We start from the raw sequence: 24,464 nt of genomic DNA, 5'->3' as shown, positions 1-24,464 counted from the left end.
GATCACTCCTCTGTCATGCAGACTCAGGACTGAATAATATCTTACACATATCAAGAAAAGGAAAGTGTGGCGGCATTAAAACCTCTCAACATAAGAAAAGGAAAAGAGGGAGAACTGAAGGGTCAGGAGCTGCGGCCCACAGGTGGGGATAGGAGGGGGGGGGGGGCACCAAAGACAAAATAATAAAGCAAAAAATAACACCTAAACACAAGTGACCAGCACACACAGTGTAATCACCCACAATCCCGGGACACAGCACACAAATGGGACGACGACACCACCACCAGCACCACCACCGGCCTGCAGCAACTGAGGGGAGAGAACAAAATTACTTAATCACAAAACAATCAAAATGAAAAGGTGGGCAAGTAGGACTATGATAGACTAGAATGCCCAACATAAAAGTTGAACAAATTGCCCCAAGTTATTAGTTAAATCACACACAAGAAAGAAAACTCAGTCAAGATAAATAGGGCTAAATTAAATAAACAGGAATCAAACCAAATAACGGAATAAAAAACAAAAGGAAAATAAGCAAAATATTAAACGAAGCAAGTCTTTTACATAAAACTAATACTTGCACTAAATTGTCAGGACATTAGATCGTTTTCGGTTCTTTCCCGGGCCCAGTTCAAACTGGAGTGTGCCACCGTGAGACAATCCGCCACACCATACAATCCCCCGTAACGCAGCCGACGCAGCAGAGACTGCCAGCGCCAGAGGGAAAGGAGACGGCCGAGCAACCGGAGTCGCAGCGTCACTCATGGCCCACGGGCACACAATTGTATAAATGGCTGTATAAACCAGGACAGTAACCCACAGTCACACTAACGAAACCGGGTGCCGCTGGGTAGGTGGAGTAGATGACAAGCAGAGACGAGTGGTGGAGACAAAGCAGCAGTGACGATCAGCTGACTAGATTCCCCTCAGTTTTCGAGCAGGCACAGGAGTGAGGAAGAGAGGACAGTCACACAGGGACAGGTGTCGTGCCAAAAAGTGATCGTCTGCCAGAATCTGATCTGTGGCCGCGGGAGCGCGCACAGCAGCCCGTTGAGCGGTAGCGCTATAAAACGTCTGATTTTCTTTGGATTAAACGGTCATAATATGCATATACACACAATTATCACACATTATCACAACTGTGGCCAAAAGAAGTGTAGTTTGTAGCGAAATAAGACATGGCAATTACGTGATAGACATGTCTCTACAGTGTGTTTGATTTATGGGTGTGTTTTCAAGAAATTATCACTTTTGCAATGATCCTTGTGACTCTGCATTGTTTTTTATCTGATCTGGGCCCTACGTAGTATTTGCTTCCCATGTATGGATGTGTTTTGTATATCTAATATTATTGTTTATGCCTACTATTAAAATAACAAACAGTTTTCACCTGCCAAAAATTGATTGGAGGCCAAATGCAGTTACTGAATGGTGATTTCTGCCTAAATATGACTTGATCTCATTCAAGAGCTTCATAATATAAACACTAGAGCTCACAGGACAGTTTGGAACTCTTTTAAAGGACCATTTCAACACAAAATGGGCTTTTTCACCTGCCAAAAATTGATTGGAGGCCAAATGCAGTTACTGAATGGTGATTTCTGCCTAAAAATGACTTGATCTCATTGAAGAGCTGCATAATATAAACTCTAGAGCTCACAGGATAGTTTGGAACTCTTTTAAAGGACCATTACTACACAAAATGGGCTTTTTCACCTGCCAAAAATTGATTATTGCGATTAATTTGATAATGAAAAGTGTTTTCTTGCTTTAAATGACTTCCTATTATTCAACAGAGCAATATTTAGCTCATTATAGATTAACCTTTACTCTGTACCCTCTGGAAATGGTGTAAAGGGCCAATGCTACGCAGAAAATGCAGTTTTTTACTTGCCAAAAATTGATTCCGGCTCCAAATTTGATACTGAAAATGGTTTTCTGCCACGATATGTCTACATGTAACTCTTCAGAGTTATATTTACCTGATTATACCTTAACCAGTACTTTACTGTTGAATGTCTGCCACATGACTTTAAAAATATAGAACTTTCCTAGACTGTTATTTCACTATTTCCTTTTTCAAAAGTCTTACTTTATTAAAACCCTAATTTTTTTCATTTCTCAATGTGAATCTCAGTTTTAAAGCAAATAAGGAAAAAAACAAGTTAACAGTTATACTAATATTGTTTCCCAGTGCTGTAGTAAACATTTGTAAAAGATTTAGCCTTTTACAACGCTTTCTGTACTTACAAGTCAAAGTTATGTCTGTAATTACTTCATCATTCTCCATTTTCATGCTTTATTCCAATAAAAATGTGGTTTGAAACTGTAAGAAACTTTGCATATTTTGCTGTTATCAAAATTTTAATGACATTGATGCAATGGACATTTAAAATGTTCATTTTATTAAAAGACTGTTCAAGTAACGTTGCACCAATTTTTACTGCATGTCTTTTAGATCATTCATAGATCATTCATGAGACACAGGGGGCTAAATCCCTCAAGATGGGCATGTGAGACCATGCCCCACCCAATTCAAAATTATGCAACGTCCTGTGGGGCCTATGCATTGAAGGTTTGTATTACAGTATGATTAAGCATACTATAAGAATTTGAATGAAAGTAATGTTTAATCACAAGCAGCAAAAGCTCTTGGGTCATCAAAATAGCAAGTTTAATTGATAATGTGCACACTGGCTATTGATGATTTGATGTAGTCAATCTAGAAACATTTACGTAGAGACGTCTGAAAGTTGTAACATGTATAAGTTGAAGCTAATGTCAGTCACATTAACTCCATCATTGATTAGATGATCTAAACTCTGAACTTTGCCTTAAATGTTTGACGTTACACAAAAGCATGTTTAATAACCATGCATGGATGCAAAGGCATTACAACTAAATTCATTAAAAAATCAGATTCTGGCAGACGATCACTTTTTGGCACGACACCTGTATCTACCGACAAAAACGATGCCGCCTAACGCAGGAGCACAAGGTGCAGAAGTCCCACAGTTACACGGCGGAGGACACAAATGCCGTCAGCACACCGAGAGTACAGAACTTGAAGCAGCGGCAGGTGGCAATTACCTGCGATGCCAAACAGCCGGTGCGGAAATGACGTGACGGGAGCGCAAGACAACGAGGCGGCGAGAGATGACCGCATTTATACAATGCTGGGCCAACGGCCACCAGCTGGCTGTAATCAAGGACAGTGCCCTCTACGCTGCTACAAAAGGTAGGCTATACGTGGTGTTTTATAGGCTATACTAAAAATCTTTTTTATGAAGGGTCTGTATCAATGGTGTGCCAATGTTTTTATAACCTCCTCAATGTCTCTTGCAATAGGTGACTTCTGGCAATTCTCTGTTCAGGTTCTACTGTCACATAGGGAGGTTCTTCTTAAGTTAAGTTTGCTGTGGTGTTGGATGTTTATTGATATCCAGGATAGTGAGCACACTGACACAGAGTGGGTCAGAGACAGTGGACTGACCCAGAGCAAATGAAATGGACGCATTTTATACAGTAAGACTAAGGCAGTGATTGATAGTGATTTTAATTATGCAGCCCATACATCAATGGAGAGAGTAGACAGGAGTCCAGGATGTCTTGTATTGAAAAGGTTTATTTACTCAATCAAGGAGAAGTGAATGAATGATCAGTTCATGTTACATGCCCTGATGCTTCCTTCAATTTTGAAGTTTCTCTCCTCCGGGGGTAGACTTTAAACCACACAGATAATGCCCAAGGTTGAGCCATGCCCATATATGGGCAGATCCAACACATCTACAATATACAGAATTTAGTCTACTGGTCTATATAACATTGCTTAAACCTCACTCAGGACCTTTGTCCTACATCCAACACTATATCAAACCTCTGACTCCAGTTGCCTCTACCCCATTCAGGGAAAACAGTCAAACACATATCTGACCTCGGCTGCTATAGCAACACTATCAGAACGCCTCCTGTTTTCCCCAAAAGGAGCAGACTCACTGCTTACCACTATCTCAAGGGGAGGCAGTGTCTAACCCTATCATTTGGTGAGGCCTTGCTATGACTGCAATGCCTAGTTTGACCCAGTGCATATTAATGATGGAAAATTTCCTAACAGTAATCAGCAAAGAAACAAAAGGCAGTGTGACACACAGGCAAGATCATTTCTTCTTCAGGATGTAGGATGGTAAGAGTCCCCATGTAATGAGTTTATATCTTTGTCTTTCCAGTACAAATCAGTTTTTAAGGCATTTGACTCCCTAACTGGTAATCAGGTAGGGGATGTTGTTAACATTGATCTAATAGTTTATCAAGTCTCTCCTTGCTTTTCACGTCCTGACAGGTTTTAGAGGTTTTTATTTTAGTTCATTCCTTGAATAACTTGGGTAATTGTGGCCTTTCCAACACTTTTGTATGTGCCTTGTGTCAAAACATTTTCATTTTATGACAATATCCCTATCTATCACACATAAGTAAAGTTGTTGGTACAGTTGTGATAAGTCAAACTTTGGAACTAAAAATATTATCATAATTACTTCAATCAGATATTAGAGCTTCAGTCAAGTTATGCCTCAGTAATATTCTAACAAATGTCTAAAAAGGGAGACGTCAGGCTGGAAAACTGAAATCAGAGCTGCTACACATATGAGGGTTTGTGCATATTCTTTTTTTTGGGGGTTTTTGGGGTGGTTTCTTTTTCTTGTAAATGAGATAACCACACTGTTTCTGGGAAATCAGAAACAGAAAGTGAAAACATCCCACTTCAGAATAAAAGGAGACGCCCAGAGTGTTGTGTTGGCATTTGCAGGAGAGAACAGTGTCTTACATGTATTTTCAGGACAAACTCCTGACTGATTACAAAGTATTGCATATAGAACAGATATAAACTCCTGGATATAAGAAGGATGTCACTGTGCCATGGAAGAATCAGTCTTATAAAGGTAAGTCACCATGCTATTTCATCTTGACTGCTTTCTCTCTTTGCTTACACATGTGGATGATATGAAACTGAAAAAAGGAAAAGAAAACATGTAAAAATACAGTATAGTACTGTACATGTACTTATCCTAAAGCCCACTTAATATGAATTATTTGTGCTTGGATTTTTCCATTTTATTTCCCTTTCTAAGTTACTCCACTAAACTTACACAATTATTTCCCATTACTTGTAGTGAGAAGCAGTGTGGGATGAGTGAGAGTGTACCCACCATGGATAACTCAGAGGAAGAGGAGGTAAATAGAATAATACATTATTTACAATAATTAAAATAATTACACATATACATATTGTGCTATCAAATATTGATTGATTCATATTTCTCTCAATTATAAAGGAGTTCTATGATGCACCAGATGTCTTCATTGAGCTTTACTGTGAGGAAGAAAGCTCTCCTGCAACACCACAGTCTGACTGTTAGTATGAGTGATACAGAGGTTCAGCCTGAAGCTATCTATTGTCCAGCAGAAAGGAATACATAAATACTATTCAAGACAGTAAATTATTTTGGGAGTTTCTAAGATATATTTTTCTTCTTTTCTCAGTTGTTCCTCCACCAGGAGATGTAACAGTTCTCCATGTTGGCAGTGAGACTGTTTCTTTTGGTTTGGCTCCCACTGACTCATCTGTTAGATATACACTTCATATAGATTACAGTTGTAACACACACGGTGGCATTGTGATCAAAGAAGACTCCAGCACTGTAGATGTTGATGGACTGTTTCCTGGGACTGAGTATAATTTCAGAATCACAAGGAGAGCAGACAATGGAAATCAGAGTGAAGCAGCCTGTGTATCATTCTGCACAGGTAAATCTGAAATAACTAAATGTTGCTGGAATTAAAATGTTTACTAATACAGTGAAACTTTAGCTGAGTGGTCGTTGAACTCAACAAATGTTTCTTCATAATTTTAACATATATGACGATACTTCTTACACTGAGGTATTCTTTCAGTTCATGATATAAATGTGTTTGTGTCAGACTAAAGAAGTTGCAAAATGTTTATGTCTACAAATTGTGTGAGAGATGATTGTATGTTGCTTTCCTGTCTGCCACATCTCTTATGCTTGGCAGGCAAACAGCAATAATAAGGGGAAAAGCTTAATTTCCAGAGAAAGTGAAACTGTTATATTGTCCCCTCAGAGCCCAGCCCTCCCAGTCAGGTTACAATCTCTCAGGTCAGCAGTGAGTCACTGTCTCTGTGTTGGGATCCTCCTGCTGGTGAAGTGGAGAACTACATTGTGACTTGCAGCAGTGAAGAAGACAGCATTGTGCAAGAACTGACAATACACATAAACAACCTGACTGTCAGCAGTCTGAAGCCAGGGGTGTGTTACTCCCTCCAAGTTTCTACACAGCTGAAGAATGGAAGAAGAAGCAAGCCAACTGTAATATCTTCCTGCACTAGTAAGTAAAACAAAAATATTGTAATGTAAAAAAAAAAAGTTAATCAAATTAGGAGAAATAGCCGTAACTAATTGTTACCCTGACTCTGCAAAGGTTGATAAAGATAAAGATAGATAAGAAAAACAACCCCAGATAATACAAAAACAAGAAAGTCAGCCAGGCTATTTTTAAAGCTCAATTTAGTGAATATCTTCACATTAAAGTCTCTCTACAACTCCAGGTGATTTATGTTATTTTGCTTGACTACACTTCTTCTCAGGACAGACTGCGATTCTCTGCCATTGCTATTTAAAGGTGCAGTGTGTAGAATTGAGTGGCATCTAGCAGAACAGACTTGACAGAAATTGAACACAATATTAATATGCATGTTTTAATAAGCATGTTTTAATGTGTGAATAATCACCTTACCTTGGAATGTGCCCTTCATATCTAAATGGAGAGCAGGTCCTCTTCCCAGAGGCCAGAGACAAACCAAATACTGGCTTTAGAAAGGGCAGTAAGGGTTTTTCGCAAGTTTCACAGCCACCATAGGTTCACCTGTATGCTTGGAAGAGGAGGAATGGGGTGCTGTTACTTTAGGTTACTGTTCAATAGGTACTGGCCGAAACAACTTATCTGTACTGAAACGTGTCCTTTTATTGTCGCGTCTCCAGTAACATCATGAGTAACAAAGTAAGACTTCTCATCTTAACTTGCTGGTTCTTATGTCTCTGCCCAGCTCCTTATTCTAGATCCCTGATTGGTTACATGGGGTATCTGTCTACCTGTAATACCCAATACCTTGAGTTAACACTATAGATCAATTTAATATCAACCTCAACAGAGGTCTGATCAGTCTACTACTGAAAAACAGCATGCAGGGCCTTTAAATTAACACTTGTTAAGACAATGTGCTTGTTTTTTGTCTCAATGTACTACTTATTCATGTCACTTGAGACTGAAGATGCTGATAAGTAAGGTATTTTTAGCCAAATAAGTATACATTAGGTGCCTAAGCCTCAAACTTATTATGATGTTATACAGTTAACGTAATGGACTTGGGAAAAAGGGCAGTGCCTGAAATCCCAGGACAATCCAGCTGATAAGACAAAGAAAAAAACAGAAGCAACAGTGCTCAACAGGCCAGAAACAGCTGAACAGTAACAGCTGCCTGACAAAGACTTGTAACAAATTTTATTGTCTAGGAGGCAGTTGACACCCTTATGAGTGCTTTATACTCAATGAATGATATAAGGAAAGAAGCAAAATTGTGTATTGTGACAAATTACTGAATATCAATTTACACTAATCACTATTGCAAATGCATTTATTCATTTGGACCCCTATTTGGTAGATTAAAACAACTGATAAGATTTGAATAATCATTGTCATTTTTGTTAACAGAGACACACCTGAAGGGCTTATTGGAGGATCTGGGCTTGGGGCAGCACTACAATGAGAAGCTTTCCCTGAGCACAGTGCTTCAGATTGATGAGAAAACCATTACTGATGAAACTGTCACGTGTAATTCAGATCTTCCATGGTATTTTCTAAAGAAACTGATGATGGTCAATGTGACAGCTAGAAATGTGAAATGTACACCAGTATGTGACTCAAACTGTGATGCTACATTAGAGAATACACAATTTGATCTGGACAATCTGGTCAACAGTCTACATTTAGGTGACAGGCTGAACCCCCTCGACATAATCACTGCTCTTTTTCTGTGTTCTGATGGTTTTGTACAGCAAGAGATGGCACTCAAAATGTCTATGTGTCAGTTTTCTGTGCCTCTGTTGGTTCCCAATTGTGACACAGAAAAGTGCACACTTATGCTGTGGGCCATGAGAGACATTGTTAAAAAGTACAGACCTCAGTCACTGTCTGAATCCAAGGGCTTCATTGAAGACAGAATTGTTCTCTCAGATCTTCCAATGATATCTTTTGTGAGACTGGGTGAATGCTCCTTGTCTAAGTCAGAGATTCTCAATAAGCTTCTGAGCAATTCTCAGCAGTACCATCACACCTTTGTTCACCATGATATGGAGTGTGGTGACAGTCCAAGGAGAATATCCAATGGATTGGTTGAAATGACTTGGTACCTTCCTTGTGGAAACAAAAACATGGATCTTTTCAGTGAGCCTGTCGCTATAGCTAACCTTCGTGGGGACATTGCTTCATTTGAAACACAATACTCTTTTTTGTGTCAGACATCTACAGCAGTTTTTGTGTTCTTTGATCATTTGGAGTCTGAATGCAGACTACTGACCAACCAACAACAGAAGGCGCAGATCTTCTTGGTGGGAAACCATCAAAGCCAGCGTTTCAGTTTTGATGCTCTGAAAAAGGTAGCAACCAGGTTGGGTTTGACTAAAAATGTGATTTTGAAGACTAAAGATAAGAATGATGCAGACTTTGTTAAAACTTTGAGGAAAACAGTGAACAATGTAGTTGAGAACCAAAAGATGAAGATGTCCATAGAGAAGATGGCTGACTTTGCCCGTGAATTGGGAATCTTGGTTGATGAAGACTCTCCAGAGTGCCAGACTGCCAAAGAAAATGCAGATGCCATCACTGCAGAAATTCAAGACACCCTGGCATTCAAAGAAGCGCAGCTTCCCTTGCAAGGCCAAATATGGAAAGAATTGACTCGCTTAGAGAAGGAAGAATTTCGGCTTCGAAAAATTGGGTCTGAAAGCATTGAAGATTACAAAAGTGATCTTCAGATACAGAAAAAAAGACTTAGAGAAAAACAGAACTCTCTTGACATGTCAAACACTATGACATGTTTCATCAAGGCAATATTGAGTCCAGGGATAGAAAGGTGCTATTTTCTGAAATGGATGAGAATTAACCTTGATAATCTGTCTCGAGAGAAACTGTCTGATCTCAGGGAACAGTACAAAAAGAAATGCGAAAATTCTGAAAACAAAGAGGAGATTAAAGACATCGACAGACAACTTTCCAACAGCTCATTGGGGATTGAACACTTCTTCCGTGAAATGGGTCAAATCTATGAAGCTTCAGTTTCCCTTCCAGAAACACACCCATCACGTCAACAATTACAGCATCTTCCAAAACTCTGTGCAGAATTGTTGCTTGATGGATTTCCTCTTGAGCTTGTTGACGGAGATGCATCCAACATACCTCTCAGATGGGTGAGTGATGTTATCTCTCAGCTCAATGTCTTGGTGTCTCACAATACCAAGATATTGGTGGTCACAGTACTTGGAGTTCAGAGCACAGGAAAGTCCACTCTGCTTAACACCATGTTTGGAGTGCAGTTTGCCGTCAGCAGTGGTCGATGCACTCGAGGTGCCTTTATGTTGCTCATCAGAGTCAATGAAGATGTGAAAGAAGTAGTCAACTGTGACTTCATGGTGATCATTGACACTGAAGGCTTAAAGTCACCAGAACTTGCGCAATTGGATGATAGCCATGAGCATGACAATGAGCTTGCAACACTCGTTGTGGGGCTGAGTGATATCACCATTATCAATATTGCCATGGAGAACTCAACAGAAATGAAAGACATCTTACAAATAGTTGTGCATGCTTTTCTCAGGATGAAAGAGGTTGGCAAAAAACCCAAATGTCAGTTTGTTCACCAGAATGTGTCAGATGTTTCAGCCCATGACAAGAACTTACGAGACAGGAAGCTGCTCTTGCAGCAGTTAAATGAAATGACCCAGGCGGCAGCCAAAATGGAGAAGAAAGAGGAGAACAAGAGCTTCACTGATGTGATGGAGTATAGTCCAGACACTGGGAACTGGTACATTCCTGGACTCTGGAATGGAAACCCACCAATGGCACCAGTCAATGCAGGATACAGTGAAGCTGTGTATGAGCTCAAGAAGAACATCATCCAAATGCTGGGAAATTGTGACTTAACTTCAAACAATATCTCTGACTTTACAGAGTGGATTTCAAGCCTGTGGACTGCAGTAAAGCATGAAAACTTCATCTTCAGCTTCAGAAACAGCCTGGTGGCTGATGCCTACATGAGGCTTTGCACAGAATTCAACAAATGGGAATGGGAATTCAAAAAAGCCATGTACACCTGGGTCACAGATGCTGAAACCAAAATTTCCAATTTTGGTACGGTTTCTGAGAAATCTGAGAAAAATGACATGGGAGAACTTGTCATGTGCTTGAAAAGTGAAGCTTGCATACTGCTGTCTGAATGGGAGACAAAGCTTCTTGAACATCTGACACAGTACTTCAAGCAAACTGAGGGTCATGTCTATCTGGTAGAAGGATATAAAGAGGAGTTTGCAAATAGTTCAAAGAGCCTTCGAAAAGAAATGGAGAGGTCTGTGTCTAATCAGCTGGAAGCAGCAGCTGACATCAGAAAGGGAATGGTAAAGCTTGACAAAATCAAGGAGAATCACACAAAAGAATTGGAGGTAAGAGTGTGTGCATTAATTGAGAAATGTCGGAAGAAGAAAGTCAAGATGACAGACACAGAACTGGAGAAAGAATTTGATAAGATGTGGACTAAAACTTTGAAGGAACTATTGTTCTCTAAACAAAAGGCTACAGATGTCTTCACCAGTGTGTCTCATTCCCTGAGAGCAAATCTTTCACCTAAGGGGAGTCGTGCATGCCAGTTATTAAGCCAAAAAAACTTGCAAGATTGTGGACTGGAGCCGTTCAAATATACAGCTGAAGGATTCATTAACCGATGTAAAGACTTGTTGCCCTTTCAACATCACACAGCAGATGTACAAAAAATGGCTGACAGCATCATAGCTGCTTGCTCACAGTTTGTAAGTGAAAAAGTAGAAGGAGAAAAAAAAAACAATTACCATAACACTTACATCCAGGAGATCTTACGCATGATTGATGAGAGGCTGCAAAACAATCAAAATCTGAAGACAGGCATTGACTTTGAAGTTTCCCTAAAACAGCACATCTGTGGATTGGCAGCCAGGAAGTTTCAGAAAATGCATGAAGATTTCATACAAGAGAATGATCCTTACAGATGTCTGCATCAAAACAAGGAAAAGTTTTGTGCAGATTTCAAAGATGTCTTCAATGAACGAGACCAGTGCCAGAAGAAGGCAGAAGAATTCACCAACAAATGCTTGAAGCCTGCAGTCGAAGACTTTGTCAACCGCTCCTTGGGTCCTGACATCATTGGTGAAATGCTGACATGCCTACAGTTCAGCACACGAATGTTCTTCCAGCATTCAATTTTACTAGATTTGCTCTCCAAGGATGACTTTGAAAAGTATCTGAGCTACATTTGCTCATATGAGGATTATGTTAAGAAATGGATACTTGATCAAATAATGGAACACTTCTCCAACCCGTGTAAAGCAATTGAGTTTGAGTATCGACATATTCAGTCAAGTATCAAAAACATAAACAATGCCATCAACAAGGCCAAAACATTAAAGAGTGGCAACTTGAAGATATTTGTTGAAGATATCTGCAAAGACCTTGGTGATAAACTGGTCATTTCCCAGGATGCTCTTGGTGCTTTCATGATCCTGAACAATGCCGACCAGGAACAGTTTGCCAACTGGCTCACACAGTGCATGGAAGACATGGCTCAAGCTCTTAAAGAGAAGTTTAAAAAGACAAACACTGAAATGAAACTAAAAAATCTTAATGTGAAGCCTCAGAATGAGCTTTTCATCAGACTGATTGGATGTGGTAAACAGTGTCCATTCTGCAAAGCACCTTGTGAAGCAGGAGCAAATCAACATGCTGAGCACTTTACTTCAATGCATCGGTCCCAAGGTCTGGGTGAATACAGGTTTCAGTGGTCACAGGATCTTGTCACTGACATATGCTCTTCTCTTGTGATCAGTGACAAGAAATTTCTCTGTGAAGCCACAAATGGTAAATTTCACCCTTACAAGGATTACAAAGCAATCTTCAAAGACTGGAAAATTGCTCCAGATGTAAGCCTCGAGGCCTCAGACTACTGGAAATATGTAATGACAAAATTCAACAATGATTTTGCTAAAAAATACAAGGCAAAGCCTGCTAATATTCCTGCTTCCTGGAAAAATATCACAGAGAAGGAAGCAGAAGCTAGCCTGAATGTGTCATTTAACATGAAGTGAGATACAAGTAACATTTCCTCCTCATGTGATTTGACATGATAGAGGTGCACACTTTCCTCTTTATGTTTATCATCCTCTCATGAATATTTTGATTTGTTTGTTTCATATGAAATAGAGGGGTCACAAATAGTAACATATTTTTGAGAAAACCACTGCATGTAGCGCTCATCTGTACATTAAAATGCATTTAATGTGTTTATTAATCAAAATGATCAGTTTTATCTGCTGATGATGTTGATGTTGAAGATACCTTTAAATACTTTGATTCAGTATAAATGCAAGGAGCACATGTTTAAAACTTTACAATCATTCAATCTAAGCTTGCATTGAATGATTTTGCGTGACTGATATTTTTCTTTACTGAATGTAGAATCTGTGTTTCTGTGAAGTATCTGGTGTCTATTTACTACTCTTAAAGAATTAAAAGATAATGTAGTCTGTATTTCAAAATGTACACATGACAGTTTAAAAAAATCTTTAGTATGATATACATTGTTTCTACTCAGAATAATTGTTTTTGTTTCTGTGAAGTATAACATATTACCACAATGTATTATACACTGTATATGAAATGTATACATTATTAGTTCTGTTATCTGATTAAATAAGAAATATGGCAATTAGCAACTGTATGAAATCTTTAATGTTTCATCTCAAGTGAACTTAACTGGATTGAATTGAAGTTAAAGACAAAAATGTTAAGAGAGCAAAACTTGAAAATCATTCAATCATTTATGTTGTACACACTGACATAGGCTTATGTTGGTATATGTAACACTGACTTTATTCAGACTTTCATTATTATTAATAATGATTTTTAATCGTCCATCTTTATTTCTGATGACAGATTGAATCCTCCTGAGCATGGATCATATCAGCAGTGGTCACAAACCCTGCTGCTGGAGAGCTACTGTACTGCCCTGAATGTTTTAGGTATTGCCCCACCATAACATCCCTGATTCTAATAATGAACACGTTATCAAGCCCTTGACAAGCTTCAGCTGCTAGATACTTTACTTGAGTATTTCCATTTGACACTGCTTTTTACTTCCACTCATTTACTAGAAACATTGTGTGCTTTCTACTCTCTACATTTATTTGACAGTTTTAGTTACTTTTCAGATGAAGATTTGACACAACAGATTATGTAACAACCTTTTCAAATACAACACATTGTTAAAGATGAAACCTTATACCTTTTTAAAGTTGATCAAACTTATCACATTCTCTTGTTGTCCTTTTTTAGCAGAAATTTCTTTTGACCTGTAATCGCCTGTAATATGACCCATAGTGCATTTGGATGATTTGTAAACCTGTTTTAGTTCACCACAGATTTTATGGGATTTTTTATTATTGTATATATCCACATGATAATCAGTGTGAGTTGAAATTATGATCAAGTCTTGTAATACAATGACAATTAAATAATACTAAAAGCACAGTGTTTAAGGAGATACAAACATTGTGAAATCATAAAGGAACAGAGAAAATATTGAGAATGTATTTTCTTGTCTATAAATGACATTTGTGAATCATCACAATAAAATTAATTTTACAAAAGTTTTAATATGATAGTTGTTAAATGTCCCTTTTTCTACTTTACTGACAACAGTTCATCTTTTGGTTTGCTGGTTTGCTGAAGAAAAGGCACCCACTGATTCATGTGTGTTAGATATACACTTCACATAGATTACTGCTGTGATACATACAGTGGCAGTATTATCAAAGTATCAGGTCAACCGTGAGTCAATGTCTCTGTGTTGGGACACTCCTGTTGGTGAAGTGGAGTGCAACATTATCTGTCCACCACTTTGGCCTAAACTGGAATATTCAACAAATATTAGATGGATTACCATGAAATTTTAAAAGAAAGAATCCTACTGACTTTAGTGATCTGTGACTTTGCATCTAGCACCATCATCAGGTTAAAATATGCACCCACCACCTCCCCATTGACACATTCAGTCAAGTATCAATAGCATGAACAATGCTATCAACAAGGCTAAACAGGAGAGAGTGGTAACTTGAAGAGACATATATTCAAGATATCTGCAAAGGATACATGGCATTTCGCTCTTAGAGAGAAGCAAAGAAAAAAAAAAGAGTTTGATAGGTGGTAAATAGTGTCCATTCTGCAAAGCGCCTTGTGAGGCAGGAGGCAATCAACACACTGAGCACTGGACTTCTCTCCATTGCTCAGAGGGTCTTGGTAGATACAGACAGAATGACACAGAAAATCTTGTCACTGACATTTGCTCTTCTCTTGTGATCAGTGATGACGCTTCTAAGGGTGCCATTCATACTTCCAAGCGTTACAAAGAAATTCCAGGTCAGTTCCAGATGTAAGCCTCCAGACCTCAGACTACTAGAACTATACACTTCAACAATGATTTTGCTATGATATTCCTCCAACTTGGTAAATTATCACACCTGAGGAAGCAAAAACAAGCCATTTAACATCAAATGAGAGACTACTGACATTTCTTCCTCAAGTGATTGATTGAGAGTGTGAAATGTATTTCCTCCTCCTTACATTCATTGATCACTCTCTCATGGATATTTTCATTTTCATGATTGATTTTGATCTTGGTTTTGTTTTATTTAATGCAGAAGACAAACACAAATATATACTATAAAGAATAAAACAATTGAAGATATTTTCAACTGTCCCACTTCAACTGAATTTAGGATAATTAACATACATATATGGTCACCAGTTAGAGTTATATTCTACATCATTCTAACTTTAAATTGTTTTGTTATACCTTTGTTGTACCTTTTTCTCTATTAATATCATTTCCCTCTCTACCTCTCAGGTTTCTTCTGGTGCAGCTGCAATATTAAATTTCACTCATGGTATCAATACATTTCAAATCTTATCTTTATCTTATTTTAACAGCTACATAAAGAGATAGCAGTTGGAGACAATGGGGATCAGTCTCAGGATGTATTTACCACCATACCGATTTGACCACATGGTGCTGTTGATAATAACAGTGATATCAACTGATATAACTGTTAGACTTATACTACAGGTCACCATGTTCATTTGTCTATTATTACAATTAATTAATTCTTGTGTCAAACGTGTTGTATCAAGATCAAAGCGAAATATATTGATAATTTACATTTTATTCTTATATCTCAATCTATCACGCATGAGTGATGAAATCAGTAAAGTTGCTCTTTGTAGCTTTTTGAAAATGTTATCATAATTACTTCAATTAGAAAGAGCTTCAGTCAAGTCATGCCTAACAAAAGCCTAATAAGGGAGACAGGGGGCTGAAAAACTGCAATACGAGCTGCTCCACGTGTAGGTTTGTACATAGTCATCTATTAGTAGAGAAAATGCAACAAGGAAAAAATAAGACAGGATAAAGTGAAAGATCACACATCCTCCACAGCAGGGTGTGTAATAAGAAAGTGTGGGCAGGAAAGGCAAGGCAAGGCAAGGCAGTTTTATTTATATAGCGCATTTCATACACAATGGCAACTTAATGTGCTTTACATAAAACAGAAAAACATGTAATTTGAGAAACTTAAAACAATTAACCCCCACCCCTCCACCCCCCCATAATAAAAACAAAGTACATAAAAATAGAAAGACATAAATAAAATGATTGCAGCATAAAATAATAAATTAGCTTTAAAATCATTAAAACGACGTAGAGTGCAAATTAAAGAGTGCAAATGAAAGATTAAAATGTAAAGTGCAGAGAGAGCTCCATCATAAGCACAGGAGAAGAGAAATGTTTTTAACCTGGACTTAAAAGTGTTCACAGTTGGGGCTGATTTCAGTTCTGCTGGTAGTTTGTTCCAGTTGTGTGCAGCATAACAGCGAAAAGCTGCTCCACCATGTTTAGTTTGAACTCTGGGCTCAACTATCTGACCTGAGTCAGTAGATCTCAGAGCTCTACTGGGTTTATATTCTACTAACATGTCATTCATGTATTCTGGACCTAAACCATTCAGTGATTTGTAGACCAGTAGCAGAACTTTAAAATCTATTCTAAAGCTGACTGGGAGCCAGTGTAAAGACTTTAGAACTGGAGTAATGTGCTCTGATCTCTTTGTTCTGGTTAAAACTCGAGCTGCAACTTCTCTATGAATTAAATCTGACTGAACAGTCAGTGAAATACATTCAGAAAGGTCCATATTTGTGTTGTCTCTTACATGTGGTTTTCATCAAATCTGTGTATCTGTCTATGAAAACAAGCAGCTTTATTATTATTATTATTATTATTATTATTATTATTATTATCATTATCATTATTATTATTATTATTATTATTTTGTTAGCCCACACAGTAGTAGCAAAGTCACAATAAACTTTATATCTAAACCTCGGACCTGTACTTCAGACCTGTAGTGAAGGAAATATGATCCACCGTAAACACGGTGCATTCTATTTTGAAAATTAACCCGGTGTTTTATTTTGTATTTTGTACACGATTTCCTGTCCCGCACGATCTGCTCTGTGCTGATTTGATGCGCCGTGCTCCGACGTCCAGCAAAAAAAGAAGCTGACACATTGACTAAAATAGAGTTTAATTACTTATTATTATTACTTATTTAAGTACGTTGAATAAGTGGACAGGGACTAGTTAGACCATAACTCACAGGTTCAAGTTGCTCCACTGTCACGTCTTTCCGTCTGTCACGTTATCCTTCTTTTTCTGGATAGCTCGGCTTCAACCAGCTAGATTTAACAATCTCTCTGCAGCTACAAAAGTCGAGAAATGACAGAGATGAAGCTCCCTCCACAATATTTTGTTAAACCTATTCTCAAAACTCGAGTCTGCATATATTCAGCAATGTGAAAAGCAACACTCTGAATTATAACCATAATTATAACTAACAAAGCCTTTTAGTCTGTTTTGCTTATTGTTTTGGTTTTACACACTGTATGGTTTGGTGTCACTGCTGAAAAAGCTGTGATAAACCTGTCAGGTTCAGGCAACCTAAAACACTTAAAATATCAAACAAAGGAAGACAACACAACAGGATTAGAGTTTCTACTTGCAAGGAGAACGGACAGAGATCTGCTCAGTTCCAATCTCCAACCTGCTCTGAGCAAACCTTGCAGAACCCTTGGTTTTTATTTGGTTCAGGACCATCCCTAATTTACATAGTCATTACTGCTCTAAAGGGTGGGGGTCACAAGTCGGTCACAAGTGGTCACACACTCTTCAGAGACTTCCTGAGCAGGGTCACAAGTTGGTCACAGGTGGTCACACACACTTTGGAGACTTCCTGAGCAGGGTCACAAGTTGGTCACAGGTGGTCACACACACTTCGGAGACCTCCTGAGCAGGGTCACAAGTCCTGAAAAACAACTTTAAAACAGTATGCTTGTAGGCTATAAAGGTTAATGATTATAGAACGAGGTAAATATGAGATAACTTTATGTACAATAATTCCAACAAAACCCAAAGTACACTTCAGAGAGAAAAGACAGGAGCACACTGATTGATATGCAGCCTTTAATAATGCAAGCAGACTAATGTTTCAACACTACTGACTTATGTTGTCAACGTATGATAGGTGTACATTTCTTTTTGGGTAGAAGGTTGAGCATGAATTCAAACATATTGGATGATAGATGGAAGGTGGGAAGTGACAGAGCCAATGTCCAGGTGCCAAACCCAAAGATTAATAACAGAAAAAATAGAATTATGTGAAATCAAAAACGCAAGATGCATGTTTTGTAGATGACATAACATCATGAATTGGAGGATGCTCTTCATCCTCATCCTTCATCAGATATTTTTCTCAGGAGTCATGGACACCAAACTAGAGTTAAAAGAAGACTGAATAATGGATTCACATTCATCCTGCAGGCAGATACATGACTCCAAATGAATGCTAATGTTGTTGTTGTTGACAGGATGTGTGAATGGGCAACTCTTTGTTAACATATTAGCCATAACACATTTATTGGACTAGATTATTATGTTGGGGTTGTGTTTGTCATGTTTTGGAATTATTCTGCCCCCTAGTGATCAAACATGTATTAATGCAGCTTTGATGATCTAACCATATGTTGTCTCTAATGATGTCAATGTCATAAGTTAAATTTAATATATGATTTCTACCAGAATCTATAAAAACAGCTAAATATTGGCTATGTAAATTGCCACTGTTGTACATTTTGAATCTAATCAGATCTAGTCCAATACAGAGTCATACACCTCCACCTCACACAGGGTCAGGTACTCATTTCTTTCAGGATTGACTATGTTAACGTAGCGACCGTCCATCCCGTTGCACTGGAACGTTTGGGTAAAACCTGCAGGGATGTGACTGATCACAGCACACCTGGGAGAAAAATAAAATACACTGTTAACTTATTGAATGATCAGTCCAATACATGGATACTATGTTGCCATGAAAAGTTAATATAAATATAATTTACTGCAGATAAACCTAATGATTAATATCTATATATTGACCAATTTTTAGTCATAATAATAGCAATGATTAATTAATAAATAATAATAATAATAATAATGATTAATAATCAATTACTTAATGAACTGTCAACTACCGGGGATTGTTGTTTCCATTGTTTGAAAGAGAATTTCCAATGCGGATCTCAGCTCTATCGAGTTGTTCTGGGACAACATCTCTGTTGGTTATCTTAACAGAAAACACTTTGTGGGTTTTTCCCAGGTCCAGTCGCCACCAGGGACTGAGCTCGCTTTTTGTGCAAGCACAGTTGCCGTCTTCATACTTGCTGGCACGATTCCCATCTATAGCATTATATGCATTGCCAAGATATGATTCCAATGATGACTGTGAAGCTTTTCCTTGGTGTGCCAGGTTCTCTCCTGTATAAAAGGACACATTTGCAAACATCAGCACTGATACCTAATTTTCATTTCTATCTGCAGAACAAAGTTTATGTATTATTATGTATAATTATGCAGGTTCATGTTGCTCAAACTTGACGGATGCACCAGCAGTTGACAGTACAAAATGTGCCAGATTTGATGTTGTATATCAGAATCCAATGTTTATTTTTATTTTTCTCTTTATCATTCAACACATTTTTTGTTAGGAATTGTTTCTTCATATAATTCATCATATGGATAATTTAAAAAACATTTCATTCACTATGGTCAAATTTACACATTATATGTGTTTAAAATGTGTTCTGAATCTGAATACATTTTCTGAATAATGACATTCAGTCCTGCTTTTCTCATTTGTGCCACATTATGATTACATTTTAATTTGCAAATTAGCTAAGCATATCTGTCAGACTTGTGACTGGATGATAGTTGATCACAAGATGAGCCAAAAACCTTCGAATGTTAAATTACTCACAGTGTGTGTTCATTTATACGCTGCTTTAACATCTGTTTTCCTTTCCCAGATACACCTGGCATTATAATACCAGGTGTGACGTCACTAAGCTCTTCCTGTCAGCTAAAGCAAGCTCTGTAAAGGCTGTCTGCCAGCTCCACTGAGAGATCTAAGAGCTAAGAGCTAATCACAAGGAAGGAACAGCTGATAAAACAAGAAGACATTTTAACAACAGGTGTAAATGAAAAGATCAACTGATTGGATGTGATTATCCAGATAATGCATCTAGATCCTGAACACATTTTAATACCAGGTGTAAATGGAGTCTCAGTTCAAATAGATACCAGACTGCTAAGCATATATGTATTTGCAGCAGGAAGTGAATGAGGTGCCAACATCACATAGTAAATCGAATTTGTGTGGCTCACCAGTTGGAGCACGATACCCGTAGACTTCCACTTCACAGAGTGCGAGGTGCCTTTCTGGACCAGGTAAAACTACAGTCACATAACGTCCCTCCACATGTTCTGTAAGAGTTACTGTGTGAATTGTGCCTACTGGCATACTGGGAATTACAGCAACACTGAAAAAGAGAGAGGAAACAGTGTATGAATGAAGTATTTTATGTAATAAAAAATATCCAAAAGATCACTAATATTTTTTTCTTACATATTAATCATAATTCATGGGTCTCTGTATTTCTACTTCTTATATTACTGAGCAGCATGTTGTCCAGCTAAACAACAAACAGCTGGTTGTCTTTCACAGGTACGGTGGAAGATTTATTATCCTGACTGATTTTACATTTGGTTTGACCTCACACACATAGACAGTCTGCATGGGTGTGTCCATTTACACTGTCTGTCACAGGAAATGGATGGACAAACAAATTGATTATGTAATTTGAAGCAAGAATAGGGAACACACCTAAGATTTTAGTTAATGTTATTTTTTATTTATTTTTGCCTTACAATTAAAGTAAGAAAAGCCCTCTTTTCATTTTAAAATGGTGTCTGGGTGTGTTTAGTAAACCAATATGAATAACATTAAGTAAATCAGAGTTACTATATCCAAGTTAATTTGGATCAAGAACTTAGGGCCCCATCTACAAATATTCAGGGTAGACGGGCTACATGAGGATCTGGATGGTTTACAACATCTGCTTAACAGTTTTCAGTCAGAAGTTCTGTATTTAAAGAGTAATTACTGTATGTTCACTTACACTGGGTTTGCAACACCATTGTCTCGTATAGAGTTTCCAATATGAATCTCTGCCCCATTGCTTTGTTCTGGACAGCAGTCTCCTCTGTTGGTGATGACAACAGAAGTGACCACGTAGGACTCCAGCAGGTCCACCCTCCACCAGGGGTTGGTCTGTTTTTTAGTGTGGCTGCATGAACCAGCGTTATAATTAGATTCACGGTTTCCATCAATGGCGTTGGAAGCAGATGCAAATATATGCTCCAGACGATCTGACTGTGTCGCTCTTCCACGCAAAGCCACGTTTTCTGTATAAAAAAAAAACACATTTTCTCCCCAAAGTTTATTAATAATTATCACTGTGCAGGAATTTATATCACACCTGTAAACCTCTATGTGCCCACCCTGTGGTCTGCATTAGTCTGATCTGAATACTTTGTTGTCAGTCATGTTAGCAGTGTTGCCATAGAGACAGTTGGTCTAGACTGGTGCTGTAATTCTGCTGTTTATCACATGATTGTACCTGAATAAATAAAATCTTGCAGGCATTGGTGACACGTTGTGAACACAATGATTTATCATCACCTTTAAGTTGATGTGAAGAATTGTTCTTTTTTTTTTACATCCAACATTTATGAAGCAACAGTTTGGAGTCTTGTGCCTCCTATAAGGCTAATATTCACTCCTTTTAATCTGTCATTTCTGGCTATGTATTTTCTAATTATACAAGCTTTAATTTTAAATAAATGTTTCAGCCAATAAATTGCCTAATAGTTATTTTCTGTCAATCGCATATGCATTGATTTTCTTTTAAATGTTGCTGAAAATGTTTTTTGACAATGCTGCTGATGTGCAAGGCCATAATTCTACTGCAATTTACACATTAAATGCATCTGAAATTAGTAGAATATACTGGAATGAATATATTTAGGGATTGTATGATAGGATGAACAAGGATTCATCATCTTTCGCTGCATAACATAAACTACATACAACATATTATGTTTGATTTGTGTTATGCTTAACTGTTTGTTTTGTTTTGTTATGTTTAACTGTTCGTAATCCTGGGAGAGCTCTGAGGTCAACAAATCAACTCTTGCTGGAACTGCCCAGGTCAAAGTACAAGCATTGGGGTGACCGAGCCTTTTCTGTTGCTGCCCCCAGGCTCTGGAATAAGCTCCCCGCCGAGATGCATACTATTCCTCACCTGGGCCTCTTCAAGTCCAGGCTTTTAACACCCAGTAGTATGACACTTTTATCTTATTTTATTTCATTTTATCTTATTTTATCTTATTCGTTTTGTTTTAATTATTTTTTTCACTGTTATTTTATTGTTTTTAATTGTTTTTTATTTATTCCTCTTTTTATTTATTACCTGCTGTAAAGCACTTTGGTACACCGAAAGGACTGTTGTAAAGGGCTGTATAAATAAAGTACATTTACATTTACATTTATGCATAAAACTAACCATTTGTTTGGAAAATAACATAAACATTTCTCTACAAAATTAAAGTTGTGTGATGCGTGGTGATCCTAGATTATCATTTTAGATTTTAATTTAGAGGTTAAGACCAGAGAGAAAATGTTTTAAATCAATCTGCTTAAAACATGTAAGACGCATCAATCTTCATGGTCACTACACTAACTTCATTTCACATTAACTAATTATTTATGTCAGGGCACTGGGTTTTCTTAATGAATTCAATTCTTTATTGATTTTTGGGGTCATGCTTATTCATGTTTAATTACATATATACCAGGCATAGCTAGATGATACTTACTGTAGTCATAAGCCGAGCATGTCCCCAGGAAGAACAGCATTAGAACTGAACCAGTTTTCATTGTTCTGGTTGAGACAGATTACATCTTCAATAATACAACCACACTGAAGAAATTTACATTGTCAACATCATTATTGTATTAAGTTCATAACTGACCAGCAATTAAATGATTTGTTTGAAACACTGGATACCCAAAATGCATACAAATGTGATTAATCTTCTAAAGTTAATCATGGATTGATTGAACAATACACATAAAATTAAATAATTGTCATAACTGTATATTTGAGACAAGGCTATTCAGTAACTACCACATACCTTAACGTGCAAAATAAACTCAGAAGAAGATATGCAGCCTCTGTTTCTGCTGTCCCAATGAATCTGATTTGATGAACCAGACAGTGGTATTTATGTGCAGGATCAGGGGCCTGTTTCAGTTAGCAAGTTCAACAAACGACTGACTCTGAGCTGTCACACAGAGTTTTCAATTTCTGAATAGGAGATAACAGTTAGTCCAATCAACTCTGAGCAAGTAAACCCTGAGCAAAGCTCGTGCATGAGGAAATACCAAGCCCTCATCAATGGAGCGCAGATAACATGACTCACCATGGCAACAGGTGAAACAAAGGGCTCAGTCCTCCTACTTCTCCCCAGTGGAGAAATATTAATGAATGCATGTAGATAATGATTATATATTTAAGAATAAAAGCAATACTGTAGCAGCAGCAAAAGAACATGAGCTGGTGTGACAGAAAACGACTAACCGAGTCAGTGTGTGAGTATTAATGAAAAAAAAACAGAAACGTTTTGTCTCGAGTGGTCGACTTATTTGACATTTATATTCTGTGTATGTGTGTGTGTGTGTGGCACATTTAACATTCATGCAGACCCCAACAGTGGAGTCCATTATATTGAATGGTATTGCAAATATTTTGTCCACAGTGTTGGGGAGACTTAAACTACAAGTAGTTGAACTACATAGTTGAACTACAATTTCCTGTAACTTACTGGTAGTTAAACTACATTCATATTTTGTGCTGCGCTCAAGTATTTCAACTACTTTTTGGGTTATTTTTTGTAGTTTAACTACTCAATTTACAAACTGCAATTTTGGTCAATAATATTTTTTTATAAATGTTATTTTACCGTTACTGTGTTCCAGAACTCACTTTGAAAAAAGGCATGAATCATGTCATGACATGCCAACATTGTTGTTCAAAACACACCGATCTAGAATATGTCTACCTCTTTGTATTTTTTATTACATTTTCTGTTGACTGATTTACATTTCTGATTCACAAGTGGGTATTGGGGTAGGATTTTCATTTTCTTTTTATATTACCCAGCATGTCTATGGTGAACCTACAGTATGTTGACCACAAATATCAGCTTTTTTTCTATAAAACTGAGTTGAGAGGCATATTTCTGCTGGCATGTGAATTTTTGTAGGCTATTATATTTAGTTTCATATCCACTACATGTTGATTTATTTAACGTTGAGTTAAATGAGTACAATGAGTATAAGTAGTTTGCAGTGCTCTGTCCCTACCTGTCTTAAAACCTACACTATTGTGCCACTACCCAAACAGACTAAACTAACGGGCTTCAATGACAATACCAATGTCATCATTAAATTTGCAGATGACACAACAGTGCTGGGCCTGATCAGTGAAGGTGATGAGACAGCTTACAGGGAGGAGGTCCGAAGGCTGACTGA

The 24,464-nt window shown here is 37.6% G+C and overlaps 2 protein-coding genes across 2 annotated transcripts in view; one reads left to right on the top strand and one right to left on the bottom strand.

The window, feature by feature from the left end:
- The first annotated feature begins 4,825 nt into the window (after positions 1–4,825).
- LOC128383336 (interferon-induced very large GTPase 1-like) overlaps positions 4,826–24,464 on the top strand; it is a 30,093-nt gene continuing 10,454 nt past the window's right edge. Inside the window, exons 1-3 of the mRNA XM_053342959.1 lie at positions 4,826–4,937; positions 5,169–5,229; positions 5,331–5,409. Coding sequence (XP_053198934.1) covers positions 5,185–5,229; positions 5,331–5,409 — 124 coding nt within the window. The 5' untranslated portion in view covers positions 4,826–4,937; positions 5,169–5,184. The remainder of the gene's footprint in view (positions 4,938–5,168; positions 5,230–5,330; positions 5,410–24,464) is intronic.
- Positions 18,622–22,823, bottom strand: LOC128383337 (fucolectin-1-like). Its single transcript, XM_053342960.1, has 5 exons — positions 22,748–22,823; positions 20,989–21,274; positions 20,195–20,349; positions 19,006–19,288; positions 18,622–18,776 (listed from the first exon to the last, which is right to left on the bottom strand). The coding sequence occupies exons 1-5, from the start codon at positions 22,806–22,808 to the stop codon at positions 18,626–18,628; spliced, it is 936 nt and encodes a 311-aa protein (XP_053198935.1). The 5' UTR covers positions 22,809–22,823; the 3' UTR covers positions 18,622–18,625.

This window comes from Scomber japonicus, chromosome 22, assembly GCF_027409825.1.
Source record: "Scomber japonicus isolate fScoJap1 chromosome 22, fScoJap1.pri, whole genome shotgun sequence".
Taxonomy (NCBI): domain Eukaryota; kingdom Metazoa; phylum Chordata; class Actinopteri; order Scombriformes; family Scombridae; genus Scomber; species Scomber japonicus.
Note: the sequence above shows the minus strand (reverse complement) of the source record. Positions and strands in the feature narration are given on the sequence as shown.